This window comes from Tachypleus tridentatus, chromosome 11, assembly GCF_004210375.1.
Source record: "Tachypleus tridentatus isolate NWPU-2018 chromosome 11, ASM421037v1, whole genome shotgun sequence".
Classification (NCBI taxonomy): Eukaryota; Metazoa; Arthropoda; class Merostomata; order Xiphosura; family Limulidae; genus Tachypleus; species Tachypleus tridentatus.
The window spans coordinates 78,412,088-78,434,769 of NC_134835.1; the positions used below are offsets into that span (position 1 = coordinate 78,412,088).

General features: G+C 35.0%; 1 protein-coding gene across 9 annotated transcripts in view; it reads right to left on the bottom strand.

Moving 5' to 3' along the window:
* LOC143232553 (serine/threonine-protein kinase 26-like) overlaps positions 1–22,682 on the bottom strand; it is a 52,892-nt gene that overhangs the window by 11,615 nt on the left and 18,595 nt on the right. For 5 of the 9 annotated variants that reach the window (XM_076468125.1, XM_076468127.1, XM_076468122.1 and 2 more), the window contains exons 2-3: positions 9,300–9,524; positions 5,566–5,731 (exon numbers count right to left, since the gene is read on the bottom strand). In XM_076468125.1, coding sequence (XP_076324240.1) covers positions 5,566–5,731; positions 9,300–9,524 — 391 coding nt within the window. Of the gene's footprint in view, positions 1–5,565; positions 5,732–9,299; positions 9,525–12,243; positions 12,528–15,552; positions 15,641–21,098; positions 21,117–22,682 lie in introns of those variants that run through there. The other 4 variants (XM_076468129.1, XM_076468130.1, XM_076468128.1 and 1 more) reach the window with 4 other exon arrangements.

Genomic DNA, 22,682 nt, shown 5'->3' on the forward strand with positions numbered 1-22,682 from the left:
AATGTCGGATAATATTTTGTTTCTAAATTATTTTAGATGTTACAAAACTTCTTCATTTTTGTGTGATCATTTAGTTTTGAATAGAATCTGCCCCAATTACCTTGTTTTAATTGTTTTATTTCTTTTTTATTTTGTTCCTTAGGGTGTCAGTTTGAGTTTTGATGTATGGATCTCTTGTATTCATAAATTGTCTTCTAGTTGGCGGCGTTCTTTTATTATGTTTACAATTGGTGTATGTGGCTGCCATCCATTTTGAGTTGTGCATTGTTTTTGGTTTGGTGTGTTCTGCAGCTTTGGTAAGACACTCAGTAAATTGTTTGACAGTTATCAACAATATCTAATAGTTTTTTTTCTGCTGTATTTATTGTTGATTCTGTTAATGATTGATCTGAAACGTTTGAGTACTTTTCTCAGTTTGCTTTATTGTAATTAAAGTTTGGTTTTATTATAGGTTAATTATAATAGGGTTTGATATTGAAGACATTTGATACTGATAAGTAACCACCATCTATGATACATCAAAACCAACGTTAAAACGTGAACACTTATTGTTAATACTTATGCGCTAACCCAATATATCGTTGTTATTATATGAAAACATTTGTTTGTGTAGGAGTGAGATCATTTAACAACACACAATCAGTATTTTTCAAAGATTCTAATATTTTTCTTCTATTACAACCACAATGTGAAGAACAAGATACTGTTGCTATTTAACTTTCCTGCTCTTTTTTATTCACACTATTTAACTTCTGGGTTACACGAGGGTTAGAATAAGAGATTAGGCTTGATTGAGAGAAGTATTTCATAATTAAAATATAGCTTAGGATATTTCTTACTTTTTGATGTAGAATAGTTTTCCATAGAAGCAAAATTCAAGATTATTATTAAATTCAATGCATTAAACATACCAAATTGAGACACTAGAAATACTGACCATTATAAAATGGGTTGTTTTGAACAAGAAGTGACCCAATCGTTTTACCATTTCTGCCCAATTTCTGGATTCGACTTCTACACCTCCTAACATCCAATCCACCTTCCCTGTCCCACAATTATTTTCTTAGAGAATGGACACTATTGAAAATCCTTGCAGATATTTTGTTCATTTATAGCCAACTTATTTCTGTTTTCCTCGTTCAAAAGAAAAACGATGTAGAAGTGCAGTCTTTTAAAAATAACCTTCAAATCTTTTAAAGTAAGATATTTAAAGTGAATTGCAAGAGATTCAAAAAGAAAGCCAATTATAGACTGAAATTTCACTTTACATGTAGTCTTTCATCGGATCTGTTGGGCTTTCACCAAGGACAGAGCTAGATATCTAACTGGGTGTTCAAGAAATTAGTTAAGTTACATATCTATTTAATTTATTATTTTTTAAAGTAAAACCTGATATACACATCTACGCAATGAAGTCTTGGTACTTTGCCCACTGCAGGTATCAAAACGCGATTTTTAACATTATAAGCTTTCAGGCTTTCTACTCCGTTGTCGGGGTCTCTTTAATATATATCATTACGGTAAATTGAAATTAACGAGAAATCATATTCTTACTTCTGTATTTTCCAATAGATGACGCTACAAAAGATTATTTTTATTGTATTTAAATACACTGCACAACAAAGTTTTTGCTTCTTGAACTGTTGAGTGTTCTTTATAGAATTTTGGCTGCTGATCACGAAAATCACATCCAAATTTGCCCATCACGTACCTTTCATCGAAAGCTTCAGTTTTGTCATGTTTTTTCTTATATTTGTGTCCAAAAATTTTCGTTTCTCTAAAGGACGGCCCGGCATGGCCCAGCGCGTAAGACCTTATAGTGCGACTCGTAATCCGAGGGTCGCGGGTTCGCGCCCGCGTCGCGCTAAACATGCTCGCCCTCCCAGCCGTGGGGGCGTATAATGTGACGGTCAATCCCACTTTTCGTTGGTAAAGAGTAGCCCAAGAGTTGGCGGTGGGTGGTGATGAAGCCTTCCCTCTAGTCTTACATTGCTAAATTAGGGACGGCTAGCACAGATAGCCCTCGAGTAGCTTTGTGCGAAATTCCAAAAAAAAACCAAAAAATACTCTAAAGGACCTATGAACAATGTTTTGTGCAGTCTGGGCATGTCCAGGCATAAAATTATGCTAGGTTGGAAGCTGTTCTGTGGAAGTATGCAGCCCAGGCATGCCTGGGCAGGCCGGAGCCAGCTTGACACTGTCTCAGCAGGCTATAAAATTGGCTTTTATACACAGATGCTGCTCATTGGATTAATATAGACCTTATAGTGTGTACGTATTGTTTCAGAATATAGCATTGCCTCAATAGCACTGTAACAAGTAAGTTAGATGTTATAGACGTTTTACAGGAAGATTGGTGTCGGTCAATATGTCTCGTCAATGTCGTAAGAGCCGCGATACATTCTGCTATATTTGTGGCGAGTATACGCTTGTTCATCAGAGACGCTCAATGACTGCTCTTGTGAAGAAAGCATATCATCTGTACTTCGGCTGTAAAACTGGTGATCAAGACCAGGAATGGGCGCCTCATATTTGTTGTGCGACATGTGCTGTCTGTCTGAGAGCTTTGGTCAGAAGCACTCAAAAGACAATGCCGTTTGCTGTCCCGAAGATATGGCGAGAACAGAAATACCATGTGGCGGACTGTTACTTCTGTTTGACTAATGTGTCTGGTTTCTCTGCCAAAAACAAGAAGTCAATTAAATATCCTAATCTGCCTTCAGCAATGAGACCCGTGCCACATGACGACAGTCTTCCAGTTCCGAAACCACCAGAGGAATGGACCTTAGACAAAGCAGCTGAAGAAACTGCAATGCAGGGAACTGGCAGTGACATTGATCCGGATTTTGAACCGTTCTCCTCAGGCGATCCACATCTCATAACACAGTCAAAAGTAAACGATCTGGTAAAAGATTTGGGTCTGTCAAAAACCAAAACCGAATTGCTGGGTTTGAGACTGCCGTCACCAGATACAAAAATTTCTGTTTTTCGAAGCCGCCAAGATGATATAACCAAATTCTTTGCACAAGTTGACAGTCCGTGTTTCTGTGTTGGCGTCGAAGGATTGTTCTCTACTTTGGGTTTGACCATGACCCGCAAGAGTGACGTCTCTTTATTGATTCAACAATGTTAAGCCTCAAAGCTGTTCTGTTACACAATGACAACGTTCACCCTTCAATACCTGTTGGCTATGCAGCACACATGAAAGAAACCTACGAGAACATGGAAATCTTGCTGAAGCACATCCAGTACAGCAAGTACAACTGGAATATCTGTGGAGAACTGAAAGTCGTTGCTCTGTTACTAGGACTACAGCTCGGCTATTCAAAGTACTGTTGTTTCATCTGTGAATGGGACAGTCGTGCCAATGAGTCACATTATTCTAGACAGAGCTGGCTACTCCGTAAAAAGATAGTTCCAGGACAGAAAAATGTGGCGCATGAACCGCTTGTCGACCCGGCAAAGACTTTTTTGCCTCCTCTTCACATAAAATTGGGACTTATGAAGAATTTCGTGAAGACAATGAACAAAAAAGATTTTCGTTATTTAAGGCAGATGTTCCCAAGAATAACGAACGCCAAGATCAGAGAGGGCATATTTGTTGGCCCTCAGATAAGACATGTTATGAGTGACAAGCGGTTCGAAGATCTGTTAGTTGGGCCGGAAAAGATTGTCTGGAAAGCCTTCAAAGATGTTGTTGACAATTTTCTTGGCAATTACAGAGCCCCACATTACATTCAGCTGGTAAACAAACTTCTCAAAGCATACAAAACAATGAAGTGCAACATGTCACTCAAGATTCATTTCCTTTACTCACACTTGGACTTCTTCCCCGCAAATCTCGGTGTTGTCAGTGATGAACACGGTGAAAGGTTTCACCAGGACATTGCTACAATGGAAAAACGATATCAGGGCAACTGGAATTCATCAATGCTTGCTGACTACTGTTGGACATTGCAACGTGATGCACCAAACATTGAATACAAACGAAAATCAGGAGCAAGACACTTAATTATGTTAAACTTAATAGCGTATTAGAAACATAAACGCAATTAAATACGTTATTGCCGGTAAACATTTAACTGTCTATTTATCAGAGTTCCTACGTGATGAAGCATAACCAAAACTATATTTGTACATACCCACCAGGTACCTGTCACAATCAGCAAAAATTTTTCAGGAAGCAAAACGTTTCAAAAAAATTGTTGTGCAGTGATATTAGATTGTTTGTTTTATTTTAATTTCGCGCAAAGCTACTCGAGGTCTATCTGCGTTAGCCGTCTCTACTTTAGCAGTATAAGACTACAGGGAAGGCAACTAGTCATCACCACCCACCTCCAACTCTTCGGCTACTCTTCTCCCAACGAATAGTGGGATTGACTGTCACATTATAATGCCCCACGGCTGAAAGGGTGAGCATGTTTGGTGCGACCGGGATGCGAACCCGCGACCCTCGGATTAGGAGTCGAATTCCTTCACCCACCGCACCACGCCGGGCCGTTTAAATATTAGAAAGAACTATGTTTTTCAAAATCCATACAAGTCAGTTGCACCTAGTGAAATTTTTGTTTGTTATATTCACAACGATTTATCAGATTTATCTGGCATCATCAGGTGGGATACATAACCTGAGGCTAATAGAATTTAATTTCAAAATATTGTAAAGTAATACTAAAAGAAAATCAGTTCTACTACTTGTAATTTCCAATTTCCAATTTAAAAGGTAAAACAGCCTTAAACGGTTTTAAATAAACAGAAAATTACATTTTAAAATTTCAACACAAGGACAAAAATAATAAAACAAATAGCTTGAATTACATGGAGATAATATTTGCTTTTGCTACAGTTTATCCTATAGTTGTTGAGGAGAGACTGTCTTCCTATAAACTTACAGTTTATCCTATAGTTGTTGAGGAGAGACTGTCTTCCTCTAAACTTACAGTTTATCCAGTAGTTGTTGAGGAGAGACTGTCTTCCTCTGAACTAAAGAAGTTAGTTTTTCGTATAAAAAGTTAGATAGAAATATTAGCCACATTTTCTTTTCTACAAATAATTAATTAAAACATTAGCACCTATGATTAAGATCAGAAGTTCAAATTTTGAATATTTCTGTAAACACTTGATTATAAAGACCGTAAACACTTCAACAAAATGATATTGTCTGTTTAATCAGTTGAAAAAGTTTCTATTTTTCCTTTACTATGTGCTATAGTTTGTGAAAAAAACTTAAGAATTTCTTATCTTTCCTGTTAGTATGTGTAATAAATTGAAACACGTTCTATTTTGTATTTATTACTAACGTGTCTTACCTTCAGTGTGTGTTAAAGTTTGTGTAAAAACCTGAAGCACCTCATAGCTTACATTTCACGTCTGTTACAGTTTGTGTAATAAAGTGAAGCCCTTCCTAGCTTACCTTTCATGTGTTAGTTTGTGTAAAAATCTCAAGCACTTTCTAGCTTACCTTTCATGTGAGTTATAGCTTCTGTACTAAAGTGAAGCACTTCCTAGCTTATATTTCATGTGTGTTATAGTTTCTGTAATAAAGTAAAGCACTTCCTACCTTACCTTTAATATCTCTATGAAGTTTCCGTTCTGAATGTAGATAGTCTAGTCCCTTCAACACTTCCCGTAAAATGATAGTTATGTGGCCCTCTTCAAACTTTCCAGCCTTCATTAGGTCCAGTGCAGAACCTCCACCCAGATATTCCATAACAATCCACAATTTAGTGCCCTGTAAGGAAGAAAAAAGAGTATTACTTCAAATTGACTTTTCCAACAACATTCAGTCTTACTAGCAAATAATAAATGTGACAAGTTATGGACGACTTTCTGTAATTTAAATCCCGGTTATTAAGTTTCTATGATCACTTTAAATCACCTGAAGCTATCTTTATCAGAACATTATGGAATTAAAACATATCTCAGAACGGCTGTTACAGGTATCAACACTTAATCTGAAGATGACCTAGGATGGTAGAAACATTGTTCTCTCCTTATCAGTAAAAGTGTTAATACCCATACTAGCCGTTCTGAGATATATATTTTTATTTCAAGTGAGTTTTTCGTCATTAAGAGTATGAAATGATACACACGTTGATATTTCCATGTTGGGTACCTGATAGAATTTAGGTTCGTTAATATGACAGTGAATGTATATAGTTCCATATTTAGAACTAGTTGTGATTCAAATACTTCCATCATATACACTTGCATTATGCTGTTCTTTACAACTGTCTCAGTACTTTTTGTTTTGAATCGGTTGTATGTCGTTCGAATTTTTCTGTTTGTCTCAGATAAAATGATGGTTATATTTATTAATTTGATTTATGGCGAGTCTTTTGAGAACTGTACTGTTTTGAGATAATAAAATAATTATCTTTGCGTCATTATGACATAACATCTGTTTTTAATACTGTTTTGGAATACTTTTGGCTCACAATGGATTTGCATATTACCACTGACATTGCTTTTTGCATACAGCTACCATAACAACAACCTCAATGAAACTTTTGCAATGACTGAAAACTAATTTTCCTAAAATGGATAGAAGCCAGTCTCGAATTGTTTTCAACCAATCAAAATGCAGCAAATCAATAAAGGTATTTATGAATTCATGCTTATGTGCTGATGGTCCTAGGTCGTTGGATAACGTTCTAAGAATCTTTATCTAAATGTAGACCTAGAGTTTGGTATGTTTGACTGTCTTACCAATGTTTTCCTTTACGAATTTCAGTGTTTTTCTAATCATTATAACTATATATGATCCACATTATTTTGTGTGTTTTTCAGACTGCAAGATGAAACGTGTTCAACTAAGTGGTGCACAAGAGAGAAAACTGGCAAAAAAGAACCAACAAAAGGCTTTGGATTTAGTGGTCAAGACTGGAAAGCTGCCTAATTTTTTCACTCAACTTACACAACATGATACTAAATCGTCGTGATTTTTATATTTACGTTGTTCTTATTGACTGAGGAGAGGTGAGCAAAATATGTTTTAACTCAGTGATAATAAAATACAAAATCAAGAACAACCATGTTGAATCACATACATAAAGTTAGTAGTAATTATAATATGTTTTTATGTTTTATGTGTGACGTCAATAGTTATGTTGGGTTCCATGCATGAACATAAATATTACAAGGAGTGAGTGATCCAGAGCAAAGGTTGTTAAAGATTTCAGGTTATTAACCCTTTCAGAGTTAGTTACACAACCATAATTGTTAATGTTTGACAATTTGCTTGTAATTGTTGATGCCAGAACTTAAGATTTGTGGGACAATTGCTGCGGAAGTAATGGCGCGTAGCAAACAAAAGATTTAAAATTTGTACGTGTTTACGATTTAACCATAAAACACAATGGTTTTGAATAAGCCATGATATTTTTTCAAGTAGCTGAGGATGCAATATAACAGCCAGCTTAAGCTGTACTGATATATATATTAATTATAAAAGGCCGAATAAGAACCATGTATTTGTATCGACCCGAGTCTGTTTGTTTGTTTTTTGAATTTCGTGCAAAGCTACACGAGGGCTATCTGCGCTAACCGTCCCTAATTTAGCAGTGTAAGACTAGAGGGAAGGCAGCTAGTCATCACCACCCACCGCCAACTCTTGGGCTATTCTTTTACCAACGAATAGTGGTAAATTGACCGTTACATTATAACGCCCCCACGGCTGAAAGGGCGAGCATGTTTGGTGCGACCTGGATTCGAACCCGCGACCCTCAGATTACGAGTCGAACGCCTTAACACACTTGGTCATGCCGGGCCCCGACCCGAGTCTTATCGCGTGTGTTGAAAAATATTTCTGTTATTTTTGAACTTTTTGAAAACGTATTGATAGTTGTTTGTCTGTAGTGATGAAAGGAATTATTTAGGGTAAAACGAAAAGTGATTTAAACAATCCCAGCTATCAACAACATTTTAATAAATACAGTATTAGAAACACCAACTTAGTGTTCGTGCACTAAACAAAATGCTTGATGATCTCTGATGATCAAGAATGGGTGATTTAGCAGAAATGAGTGCATGTGATATGCATCATAACAAGGCTGGATATAATTTAACTCGCACCTTTGTTTATTGGCCAATTACAGGTTTTGGTAAATAGAGGGTATATATTGTACCATATTAAATATAACTACGAGTGTTATTATATCATAGCTTGAAACATTTTATGCAATAAAAATAAGTATTGTATGTACACCAAATATGTGTGAATACACAACACAATAACAGAATTTATACAATACTAGGATATCAGCAATAATTACTAGTTTATATAAACATAAAGTTTGCTCTTAAACCTTCAGTTCCTTGTTCATAGATGTTATAAATATTTGCCGAGTACTGAACCTTGAGGGATAGTTTTGCGTTTATAATAGTTCAATTTTTCGTATCGTTAATCTATATATAATAATACAGCTAATCATTCTCACGCCAACTAATGTCATGTTTTCTTTGTTTTTCGTCTGACTGAACTTTTCTTGACATTATATATATATATCTTGCCCAATTGATACCTGGAATTTGTACAAACTACGAGAGTGATATTATAATACAACAATACTCATAAAAGAATCGAGTAACGTGACGTCAACAATATCAGTAAAGCCCAGACAACAATGTGATTGCAAACAACGCACGATTCGTAGAGTTACGTAAAACTTGTCACAACTATCACTTTTAAAACAATTAATGTTTAACACCCCTGTCTTAAAAAAACAAACATTAAAAATATGAAGGAATGTCACAAAATAAACTAAATAATAACACTTATAAAGTGTCTTGTATATTCAACAGTTATTGTTCATAAAAAGTACCAGTAATGTGATAAAAGCTACAAGTATAAAACAATACTGATTCAAATATTATGAAACACAAAATGACCTTACAGAACTGGCTCTAGAATTATGACAAAAACTGTGAATATGTTATAGAGCTGGATCTAATACTGTTTGTTTGTTTGTTTGTTTTTGGAATTTCGCACAAAGCTACTCGAGGGCTATCTGTGCTAGCCGTCCCTAATTTAGCAGTGTAAGACTAGAGGGAAGGCAGCTAGTCATCACCACCCACCGCCAACTCTTGGGCTACTCTTTTACCAACGAATAGTGGGATTGACCGTCACATTATACACCCCCACGGCTGGAAGGGCGAGCATGTTTAGCGCGACGCGGGCGCGAACCCGCGACCCTCGGATTACGAGTCGCACGCTTTACGCGCTCGGCCATACCGGGCCGGATCTAATACTAATAATTACATGATTTCTAACATTATGATAATAAGAACAGATATTTCACCTTGAGATATGATCCGTAATATTTTGTCACATAGGGGCTATCACACTGTGATAAGACCATGATTTCTTGCTGAATATCTTCAATTTCATCCTCTGCTTCTTCCAGATCAATAATCTTGATGGCTACCACTTGTTGAGTCTTGTTTTCCACTCCTTTGTAAACCTCTCCGAAATTTCCTTTTCCAATTTTCTCCTGTTTTGTGAAGACCTGTTCCGGGTCCACGTTCTGAAAGAAACGTATCAAAATGAGAAAAACGTTTGCTTTCACCCCGAACACAAAGCTGAGCTATTCAGACCGTGCTAAACGAGATTGCAGGATTATTTTTTGCAAAATCAGTTATTTTACTGATTAATTTTGCAAACGTACATACTCATTAAACTACTTTCGCGATATAATGTTTTCAAAGACAATAAAAACAACCAGATATCATTTTGAAAAGCTTTAATATGTTTTTAACTTCTTTAGAATTGATCGAATCATCAATAACAAAAGCGAAAAGAGCTCGGAATATTAATTTCATCGGAACACATTATTTCAGTTTATTCTATCCGTACTTCTATCTGAACTGAGATGTTAATAATAATCCATAATATCAGAAGATCCTGAGATGTCATTAATAATCTATAACAACAGAACACCCTGAGATGCCATTAATAAACTATAACATCAGAACACCCAGAAATGTTAATAATAATCTATAACAACAGAACACCCTGAGATGTCATTAATAAACTATAACATCAGAACACCCAGAGATGTTAATAATTATCTATAACAACAGAACACCCTGAGATGTCATTAATAAACTATAACATCAGAACCCCCAGAGATGTTAAAATAATCTTTAACATCAGAAGACCCTGAGATGTCATTATTAAACTATAACATCAGAACATCCTGAGATGTTAATAATAATCTATAACATCAGAAGACCATGAGGTGTCATTAGTAATCTATAACATCACAACACCCTGAGGTATTAATAATAATCTGTAACATCAGAAGACCCTGAGATCTCATTAATAAACTATAACATCAGAACACCCGGAGATGTTAATAATAATCTATAACATCAGGAGACCCTGAGATATGATTAATAAACTATAACATCAGAACATCCTGAGATGTGATTAGTAATCTATAACATCAGAACACCCAGAGATGTTAATAATAATCTATAACAACAGAACACCCTGAGATGTCATTATTAAACTATAGCATCAGAACACCCTGAGATGTTAATAATAATCTATAACATCAGAAGACCATGAGATGTGATTAGTAATCTATAACATCAGAACACCCTGAGATGTTAATAATAATCTATAACATCAGAAGACCATGAGGTGTCATTAATAAACTATAACATCACAACACCCTGAGGTATTAATAATAATCTGTAACATCAGAAGACCCTTAGATGTCATTAATAAACTATAACATCAGAACACCCTGAGATGTTAATAATGATCTATAACATCAGGAGACCCTGAGATCTCATTAATAAACTATAACATCAGAACATTCTGAGATGTTAATAATAATCTATAACACCAGGAGACCCTGAGATATGATTAATAAACTATAACATCAGAACACCCTGAGATGTGATTAGTAATCTATAACATCAGAAGACCCTGAGATGTCATTAATAAACTATAATATCAGAATACTCTGAGATGTTATTGATAATCTCTAACACTAGAACACTCTGAGGTGTTATTAATAATATATAGCACCAGAATACTCTAAGATGGTATTAATAATATATAACACCACAATACTGAGGTGTTATTGGTAACCTCTGACGTCAAAAGAATGAAACTTGTGAAACGTTACTTAAAAGATATCTTAACTTGTTAGTAGAATGTTACTACAAAGACGTATAAAAATATGTAATATTACTAATATTTTACTTTGGGGAAGCTTGGCAACCACAGCTGAGTGCCGGGTTTGTTCTAGTCATCTGTGTGGCAGATTGTGAATTGGATCCAAACACAATACTGTTGAACACTTTTCCATCTTTCACCAGTAGGTCCATTATGAAGTATTATAGAAACCCGATTGTTAGCGTTATAAGCTGCTAAGCCACTAGGGACGCTTTTAATGTGAAAGGCTTAGTTTAACAGATTCAATAACCTTTTGCCATGACCACATAATGCTGATATCTACCTGCCAAGAACATGCGTATCATTAAGGGCTTAAAATGGTCTACCGTATCAAAAAAACGAAACGGGATGGAAATGTTGTTCCAGTAACTGCAGATAATCTTGAACTCCTCCCAACTTATAAGAGGTAACGAAAGTTGATATTGTACATATCACGTTTAGATTATTTTGAATGACCTTTTATACAAGAACTTACATTTGTTGGGAATGTTGCGCACGTGGGAAAATTAGTTTGTAGTAATTTTCATGTTTGTTCTGGACCAGACGTAGCCTAATGGTTAGCGTGTTTGAACTGTTTATACTTGCTACAAAAACGTGCTCGTATTTTAGGACCATTGGTGAATTATCAGAGTGATAAGGAAATATCAATAGTCAAACAAAAAATGAGAGCCCAAGAGGTGGTAGTGTGTGCTGTTGATTATCTGGCTTCCTTTTAGTCTGTCAGTTCAAACTAGGGATGTGTAGTTTTGGGCGAAATCCTGAAAAAAGCCAACATTTCTTTGGTCTCTCGAAATTTCGAAGGTTACTGTTTCGCAGAGAAAAGCTAGACAATGAGTCAACCATACTCTGTTTATTGTGAGGAATCAAACCTCGGATTTTGGAATGGTAAGTCTGTAAATTTACCATTGACCTACAGAGGCATAATTTCGAAGGTATAAAATGTTGTTTCTTTTGCAAATAACAAGGCAAATCTGAGACTGCCTGATATGTGATATACGCTGCTTAACTCCTACAGGACTCATTAACTTTAGAGGATATACTGATGTTCTTCTTACCAGTTAAATCCAAAACACATTCTTACGTTCCTTTCCAGCACGGCCCGACAAGGGCAAGTTGTTACGGCATTGGATTTGTAACCTGAGGGTCGCGAGTTCGAATCTCCGTCACACCAAACATGCTCCTCCTTTCAACCGTGGGGGCGTTATAATGTTACGGTCAATCCCACTATTCATTAGTAAAAGAATAACTCAAGAGTTGGCGGTGGGTGGTGATGACTAGCTGCCTTCCCTCTAGCCTTATACTACTAAATTAGGGACGGTTAGCGCAGCTAACCCTCGTGTGGCTTTGTGCGAAGTTCAAAAAACAGACAAACTATTTCCAACATACGTGAGCAGAAAGTACTTGATGCAGTTAACCAGAATTGGATATTAGCTGATGATGTAAGTGACTAAATTATATTGTTGTAGATTAATACAGACGTTGGTCAGATAACATTATGGTTATTTTAAATCGATATTTTGCAATGCTCTTGTAACAGTGGGTCGTACGAGACGCTGTGACGAAATATGATAACGTAAGTGCCTCTATCACCATGTGATCTAATATACACTGCTGTACTTGTTACTGTATGTATAGGACTGCCCATGCTCGTGGGAGCCATTTTACTTATAATGACCTGATAAACTATTATATATATATCAATAAATTTCTACAATTTTATCCAAATCTATCATGGATTATTTTAGACCAATGTTGATGTCCCACCTTTCCAACATTCCTTTGGTGGATCAGGGATAAATATACTGACTTAAAAACGCTAAAATCTTGGCTCATATTACCCGTGGAGCACAGAGCGCAAATAACTCACTCTGTAGATTTGCGCTAAAACAAAGAAACAAACCCTTCCAATGATACCAGTATAAATATAACTCGGCCACTGCTTTTTATAAATACTATCACCGATACCTTAATATGTTACCTCTTCGTAGAATAATAATAATATTGTGTTCAAAATTCAAGTTATGGGTTTGATGACTCATCACATTTCAAAACGTTTTAGAAATAAAGTAAAAAAGTAGCGGTTCGTTGCGATTTCCGGACATAAAGTTTAGTAAACAGCCGATTTCAGAAACTGTTTTTTCCCTCCTTCAAGTACTCTATTTTTCAGTACTCACACAAGTATTTAATCAGAATCTATATCAGTCATAAAAATATATATCAGCATACGCGGGCGGACACAGGCGTAAAGATATGCTGGATTCCAGAAAGATGCGGCTATGTACAGTTTGAAAGCATATTCTGAGAAACAGCTTGGAAAAATTTGTTTGTATATTGATAAAAAATTATCCAACATCGTAAATACAATAGTGTATATATATTTGTAAACTTGTAGATAAACTTTGAAACGTGTATACAGCTTGGAATAAACCCCTAAGATGAAAGACACATGACAGTGGGCTTTCTTTACTACCTTGTGACACAAAGAAAGAAAACCAGTTGGTTTTAAGTTAACACAAGCTATGATATTTTACAAAACACAAATTGTTTTATCCGAACAGTTACTTAAGTGAACTAAAAATGATTATTGCAGTGATATAAAGCAACAACTGTTTTCGTTTAAAAAACGGATGATTTGCATTTTTAAAGTCAACTTGCTTTACGATTTTAAGTTACATTTCAATAAGGAGTTCCGACTCGAACCGTTCAGGAGTAGCACACGGTGAAAACGAATCCCTCATATCTGAGATAATCTTTTAAAATATTATTTTAAATGTAATATGTGGCTTTTAATTTATATTATGAAATGCCTTAATGTTAATATTATTATTTGGATGCAGAATATACAAATTTAACACAACGATTGTGCATCAGCCAACACATTTGTATTATTCTTTGTTAACCCATAATAATTGTGGACTGTGTTGCTTTAAACCTAACATTGTCTTGTAGTTGACCCGGCATGGCCAGGTGGGTTAAGGCGTGCGACTCGTAACCCGAGGATCGCAGGTTCGAATCCCCGTCGCATCAAACATGCTCGCACTTTCAGCTGTGGGGGCGTTATAAGTGACGATCAATCTTCCCTATTCGTTGGTAAAAGAGTAGTCAAAGAGTTGGCAGCGGATGGTGATGACTAGCTGCCTTCCCTCTAGTCTTACACTGATAAATTAAGGACGGCTAGCGCAGATAGCCCTCGTGTAGCTTTGCGCGAAATTCAGAAACAAAACAAAAAAACAGCAATTGTCTTGAAGCTATTCAAGCACTACATGCTTACTGTTTCAGACTTTCTTTTTTTTTTTACAGTATAATAAGATTTTTAACTAGACACACTGTTTCAAGCATGGACATTTTGAAGAAATATTTATATAAAGAACCCAACAAGATAGAGCATATTTATACTATAGCACGATTTACAAGTATACACGCCTTAAAAGATGATTATATAAGATAAAATATTCAATATTGCAGGAACAAATCAACTGGTTTTGTATGCTCTAACAGGATAAATTTTAGAAAGTGTGAATATCCTAGCGGAAATACTCGAGAGAAATAAGCCAATGAATGTTCTATACTACAATATTGTAACACGATTCAAAACAAATTAATAGGTGTGTATATTGAAACACAATTCGTAACTAGACATATATTATGAAGTGCAAATATTTTGAATAAGATATTTTCAAAATAAGAGAAACAGGTCGATGGATTTTGTATACTATAACAGGATTTCCAACTAGAAGCACTCTCAAAAATTTTGGACCTTTTAGAAGAAATCCTAAGACAAAACAAGCATGTCAATCAGTTTTGTATGCTGTGATAAACAAACTGTTTGAAAGCGACACTTGAATTATTGTCGATTATTGAGGTAATTTCTCTACAATATACTTGCAATTAAAAACAAAATAAGCTTGTCCAATAATTATATTAATTTGATGAAAATTGTACACGAGGAAATAAAAAATCAAGAGAGATCACAAAATCGATTTAACACTAATGCATGACTCATTTAACACTGATGCATGATTCATTGCTGCCTTTGAATATGACAGATTAGAGTTCAGCCAATTTTAATTCATTCTCTCTCTCTCTCTTTTGCGTGCGACTCGTAATCTGAGGGTCGCGGGTTCGCATACCCGAAGCGCCAAACATGCTTGCCCTTTCAGCCGTGGGGGCGTTATAATGTTACAGTCAATCCCACTGTTCGTTGATAAAAGAGTAGCCCAAGAATCGGCGGTGGGTGGTGATGACTAGCTGCCTTCCCTCTAGTCTTACACTGCTAAATTAGGGACGGCTCGCACAGATAGCCCTTGAGTAGCTTTGTGCGAAATTCAAAAACAAGCAAACAAACATGGCTCTCTCTCTTTTACCTCTTTCAGCCGGAAGGAAGAGTGTTATAATGTGGTGGTCAACCCGACCTCAAAATTAGAGACGGCTTGCGCAGTAGCCTTCGATTAACTATGTACGAAATTTTAAAAAATAATTTTTATTATTAGTTTAAAAAAATACAACATTGATTATTTTTTTCTGTCCAAAATAATTTATAAACATGAAACAAAAGACAAATCAAACACCATTAATATCTTGCAGTGTAAAAACAGATTATCAAAATAGCGTCGAGACTCCTTAAATATTTAGGGACACGAAAAAATTACTGTTACCCTCCTTTAAAGAGAATACCTGAACGATTAAATCTTCGGTTCGTGTGTATTATCACGGCACAATGACTAATATTACGTAAAGTAAAATGTAAAAACTTAAAGTTGCATGTTTAATTAATTCTGAAGATTCTGAAACTGGCGTTGTAGTTGACATAGTACTTTTCATATGTATGTCGATAGTGACAGTTAACCCTATTCTAAATTATTACATTTATGTTATAAATCACAACGGAATATATCTTAGTGAATCCAACAAAGATTCATGTATTTAATAGGATATCGTTATTGAAGCGATAGAGAAAGAAGGCACGTGCTTTTACTACACCAGAAACATCTAAATATTGTCCGCAAATTTACCTAGATAATAAATGGCTTAAGTACAAATTTTAGTTATTAATTAAGTGAATACAACGTTACAGTATTATTGACTGAAGCTCGTTCACAATAAAGTACTGAGATAAAAACCTGAAAAAAACACACAACACGATCAAGTAATAAATCAGATCGAAGTCCATTGTTAGAGTTGAAAATAAAAACAAGTAGAAACTTATCAAAGTAATTGTGTAGAATCTAATTAGCTCATACAAACCTACATATTATACGGATGAAACAATTTGTTTTGTTTTATTGCGAAATAAATTTGAATAACTATGAAATCTGAACTATTTGTCAAACTTTAGCAACATCCTTGTGTTGCCAGATTATGAAATACTTTGTTACACAGTAGTACCATCTGGAATGAGGTTTGGTTTGTTTTGAATTTCGCGCCAAGCGATTCGAGGGCTATCTGCGCTAGCCGTCCCTAATTTAGCAGTGTAAGACTAGAGGGAAGGCAGTTGGTCATCACCACCCACCGACAACTCTTGGGCTACTCTTTTACCAACGAATAGTGGGATTCACCGTCACATTATAACGCCCACACGGCTGAAAGGGAATGCATGTTTGGTGTGTCATGGATTCGAACACGCGACCCTCGGATTACTAGTTGAGTGCCTTAACCACCTGGCCATGCAGGGACCTCTTGGTACTAATGTGAAATACAGACGTCAAAAACAATTCAGAACGTTCAGAGAATACGTGAACTCATGATAAGATTCTAAGAATGGGTTGTTTTCAAGAACACTGAGATACATTTAGCTCAGTAAGAATAATTTAGTGCAAGTTTTTTCATATGTGCATTATGCTGTTTTGCGAAAGTTTCACGTATACGACTGTTGTTGTTATTTTTTGTTGTATTTGAATTAAGCACAAAGCTACACAATGGGCTATCTGTGTTCTGCCCACCACGCCTATCGAAATCCGGTTTTTAGTTGTAAGTCCGCAGACATACCACTTGGCCACTTGGGGGCGTATAAGAGTGAAACAAATTATTTTATCTTGAATAGTTGTTTCCAGGCAGGTCATGCATCTACCAATTTAAATAATCACTTGGATAATTATTTGTGAATTATTTTACTGTTGATATATATAACCTCACCGACATTCGTTGTTCGAATTATAAATTATGTACTTTTGAATAAAAATATTAGTTAGGCCTATAATAATGAGTATATTTATTTTAAAGTTTAAACTATTCATAATTATAAACAAATTAAACGACAGTGAATCCCTGAACATTTCACAAAGAGCTTTTATTTGCTCAACTTTCATCAGATGCTTAACTTTCTATCACTCAGGTTTGGTTGTTAGTCACACGTAGTGATTTATCAAATGTACTATTTTTTCTTATCCAGAACAACTTCGAAACGTTCGAAATAAAAATCATTTTTGATGGTCTGTGATCAACGTAATTTTTGAGGAGTTCAAAAGTGCACAGAAAAACAAATATTTGAAAAACAAAACTCATATATAAAGAAAAACATTCTAGCATTATTACTCATTATTATCCTTTATATCTTATGTCAGCTATGATGTAATAAGAACTTTCAGCTTTTATTTTCAACGACAATTAAGTTTTTTTTTACTACAAATCTCTCACACACATTTGTGAAAAACTCCATTTATTTGTATATGAAAAATTATTATTTGTTGTTTGAAGTGATTCTTTAACTTTATGAATGCAGAGATGTAGCAAGCATAATAGCTAGCTCGTAAAACAATGGACAAGACTAACAAAACTCTATCAGATTTTCAAAAAATTGCATCAACCTTGCTCATATAGCAAGTGTTGTTATTCAAGACAAGTTCTTTGATTGGCTGCTCAAGTATATGTCATCAGAATCTATTAACAGTGACAGTTGAAAGAGAATATGTCTACCACTAGAAGCAACTATAGCCGTCAACCTCTTGTGACTGGCGAGGATAAGATACGATTAGACAAACTTATGAAACTTAACAATAGTCTAATTGTAACCGAACTGACAAATTTATTGAACTATACCATTTTGCGGTCGAAAATCAGTCTTAAAAGCGGTCTCTCCATCAAAGAAAATAAACTTATGCTTAGAATAATAAGTGTGAACAAGAAAATGAATAGAAACATTAGACGTGGGTCGACTACTAAAATAAGAAAACACAATGACAAGCACACGAACCGTCAACTAATAAGTGGATTTTTGATGACGAGAGATCCACGAGAAATAAAAATGTATTTCAGAACTGCTGGTATGGATATTAACAGTTGTATTGATAAGCAGAGAACAACGTTTCGACCTTCCTAGATCATCTTCAGGTTAACAAAAGGGTTACGTTGTATTCTACTTTTCAATAAAAGTGTTAATACCCATACCAGCCGTTCTGAAATACATGATGATTGGATCGTTCGTACAATGGAAGTTACTGCAGTTGTTGGAACAGAAAGCATTGTCTTCGTGGCAGAAGTTGAGTTATTGAAATTCTTTAGAATGGTAAATGTACAAATTTTGTTGTCGATGATGCCCAGTATTTCTACCGTGATGAACAAAGACTTACTTTTATTTAAAACGTCCACAATTTTGGACGAAAAGCTTACCATTAAACAAGATACCATTTAACATCTTGTATAGTCTAGTCAACTGTGAGTCGCGACAAAAAGTGACAAACCAGATTCTCAGTGGGGATTCGTACCTAAAATGACAGGCACTTTATTAAAATCCAAACAACCTTTATTTAGAGATTACAATTTGAAACTGTTTTTCAATTCTGTTGTCTCTAGTTTTTAATAAAATATATAGATTACTCACTGATTTTGAAAAAAATATACAAATCTATCAAAATAAGTCAAGTTAATACGTAACTGTCAAAGGTTATGTATTTTATTAACTTCAAACTTCCTTTGGAAATGTGATTTTCTGCCTTAACTCTCTATCTTAACTAATTAGAGTATTCTCAATTCAAACAAAATTCAAGTGCTTAAAACCACTCTTCTGCAGATGCTTTCGTCAACAGTATAGAACTTAATTAATTATCATTGTCATAAGACGTTAATACGAGATAATACAATAAACAAATATTATTTGTTGCTGTATGAACAAATTTGAATCGTATTAGGCCTATTATAAACACTACCTTCTTTATCTAGTCCTTTAGGAATTTTCAAGAAGTAAAAGATTGTAGAGTAATAGAATTTCAACCACACTACGTTCGCCATATATATTACTTTAAATCATCCAGAAGTCTTCAGGCTGGCTGGGCACAACGAGTACATTTAACCATACTTGTCAAGCCTAATCATTTATATTCCTGCTTCGTCAGCTTGTGAAAGGTGTTCACACCATAAAAATATATAACTTATTCTTGTTAGGTTCTGTATGCAAAATCATAAATAAAATGTTTACAGCAATTATTCAGGCAATGCATAACATTTTCTTTTTTCAAGGAAGCTGATTGATGCAAACGACAATTACTTACCCGTATTTATTATGCATGCAGACACCTTATAAATATGTTTCAATTTTTTTTTCTCTAAACAAAGTTGTATGACAGATGTGGTCAGACAGTTATTAGGGTAATTAAATATTCATTGACATTTATCTCTTATTTGCATTATATTGTTATTTGTTAGACTTTACGCATTCATTGAAACATCTCTTTCCTTTAAGTTTAATAACAACTTGTAAGCGTTCCATTGTACTACACACCAACCTCTTGAAAAGTCTAATTCTATGCTATTCTATGTTTTCGGGAGATTATCACATAATTCACCTTTAGACTCAACATATCTTCCCTTCATCCTGAAAGTTAATTCCATAAATGTCATAATGACTGAGATATGGTGATAATGGGAGCCAGTCTTAAATCCAGAGAACTTTCCTTTCTGTGTATGTTATCCCAAACTTATTGGAACAGGAACCTCCTTACATTTAAATTCCAAGCTGATTCATGAATATTTCTGTACATTTTTCCACTCTTGTTTATTTTATTTTACTATTAGTTCACCCACACCTTAATCTGCCGTACACCCTAAACTTTATTACTATCACCTCATGGTTTTTATGGCTTTCTCCACATCATCACCCCCCACCCACGCACACACACACCCAAGCCAGGTAAATTAAATTTCAACTTATGTGACTAGTTTTCAGGCTACTCTCTTCTTCCTGTTTACTAAGCTGATGAAAGTATTATTTCTAACAACTCGATCATTTCCTATTTCTTAATGTTGATGCCGACAACTTAACATCATGGTTTTAAACTAGTTTTTTTTCAATATATGAAGATCTTCTACTTTCGTTCTTTTTGTCTTGGCAACAATGACACTGCTTTGATGATTCCCGCCACTTTCCTGCTATTCAACTCACTTTCTTGACTCATTTGTACTTCTGCGATAAAAAAGTACGTTATGTAGTGAAGCACGTTCAACTTTTTATATTTCTTTTTAGCTATAAAACTTTCATTGCATATGGGATAGAATTCTTTTAACAGTTTTGAGACAAAGTGATAAATTATTCTGAAAACTGTGACCCTTTAACTATTTTGTGTGCTTCTATTTGTAGAATTCAGATTAGCACTTGGCAACAATATTTTTTAAGACTATTTAGGGTTAAACCACTGCCTGATCAGTTATTGTGATGCTGTCCAAACAATTGAACAAAAACCGAAATACTATTAAAGGATAAAAGTTTTGAGTTATATTTACAAATGAACTGGATACGTAGCTTTTTGTTTGTAACATTTAACCACAGTATAAAATATTACGAAAAATAAAAAAATGCGTTACTGCTTGAATAAATGTTGAGACGTTCTTTACCTCCAAGGTCCGAATTAGCCAGATGCTTCTGGCGCTCGACTGGTAATCTGAGGGTCGCGGGTTCGAAACCCCGTCGCACTAAACTTACCGTTTTAGCCGAAAAGGCGTTATAATTGACTGTTAATTTCAGTACTTGTTGATAAAAGAGTAGCCAAGATTTGGTGATGAATTGTGATGAATTTCCTCTTGTCTATCACTTGAATGTTAGGAACGGTTAGCGCAGATAGCCCTCGCGTAGCTTGAAGCGAAATTTAAAACAAACACACATATATTCTGTTCTCTATAAGGTTTTTGAACAAGACCATAATGACCACTTTTCTGATACACCTTTTCAGTCTCTGTAATCAAACACAGATGTATCATTTCTGTCAGTTTCCACAATCAGCACTACTTTTATCAAACATTAGATTAAATGTTAAAATATTTCTGTTGCTTGGTTTCAGAAAAGTGTGTAAAGACTGCCACAAACTCAGTGATTTTGTGTAACGTCATTACATTGTTTACAATAAAACTACTCTGTTTTTGACCCATGACACCATTGTTGAGAGTTTAAGACTAATCAAACATATTTTTCTAAATTTTAAATTCAAACTAAATTCCACTATTTAGAAGTATTCATTATAGATTTACGTCATGCAAATGCAACTTACAAAAAAATATTTGTAGAACACTTTTATCTGAAAACGTCCCATTGTAAGAAATGTAATGGTGTGCCAAGTCAAAAAACGTTTTAAGAAATATTTTCATATTAGCATTCTCTGGTGGCAATTCTGTGACTTTTTATAGTAATCAGCCATTTAGCTATGGAGTTTTTGATTACTACACAAATCTAATTATAACAATTAATTACAAAGGTGTTCTTTAAAATATATATTTTTAAATTAACAATAAATTTTCAAGTACTTTATTACCCTTCATAGTTTTTCTGACTTTAACAAGATTTGTAATATATCACGGTTAGCAGCAATATTTATTGAGATTGTAGTTTACATATTTGTAAGTTAAAGCTTCTAAATATCAGAACACAAAGCCAATTGCTATCTCAAAGGAGTGACCTTTCAATGCATAAGCACTTACTACATGAAATCTATCTCTGATTATTAAAATATCAATATGTTAATTAATAATCCCCGTCACACCAAACATATTCGCTCTTTCAGCCGTAGGCGGGCCTGGCATGGCCAAGTGCGTAAGGCGTTCGACTCGTAATCCGAGGGTCGCGGGTTCGCGCCCGCGTCGCGCTAAACATGCTCGCCCTCCCAGCCGTGGGGGCGTATAATGTGACGGTCAATCCCACTATTCGTTGGTAAAAGAGTAGCCCAAGAGTTGGCAGTGGGTGGTGATGACTAACTGCCTTCCCTCTAGTCTTACACTGCTAAATTAAGGACGGCTAGAGCAGATAGCCCTCGTGTAGCTTTGCGCGAAATTTAAAAACAAAACAAAAGTGTAGCAAATAAGGTGAAAGAACATATGGAACAATAATTATATAGCAACTCGTAAAAACGTACATATGTTTTATATTAAGCCTTTTCAAGCAACGTCAGATTAATACTGCTCAGCTTTCTACATATAAGAAATTACAGCAAAGAATTAGTCTTAAGCTGGTTAATTTCTAACATGAATATATATTATACACAACACTCAATAACAAAGTACGTTTTAGTAACATGGA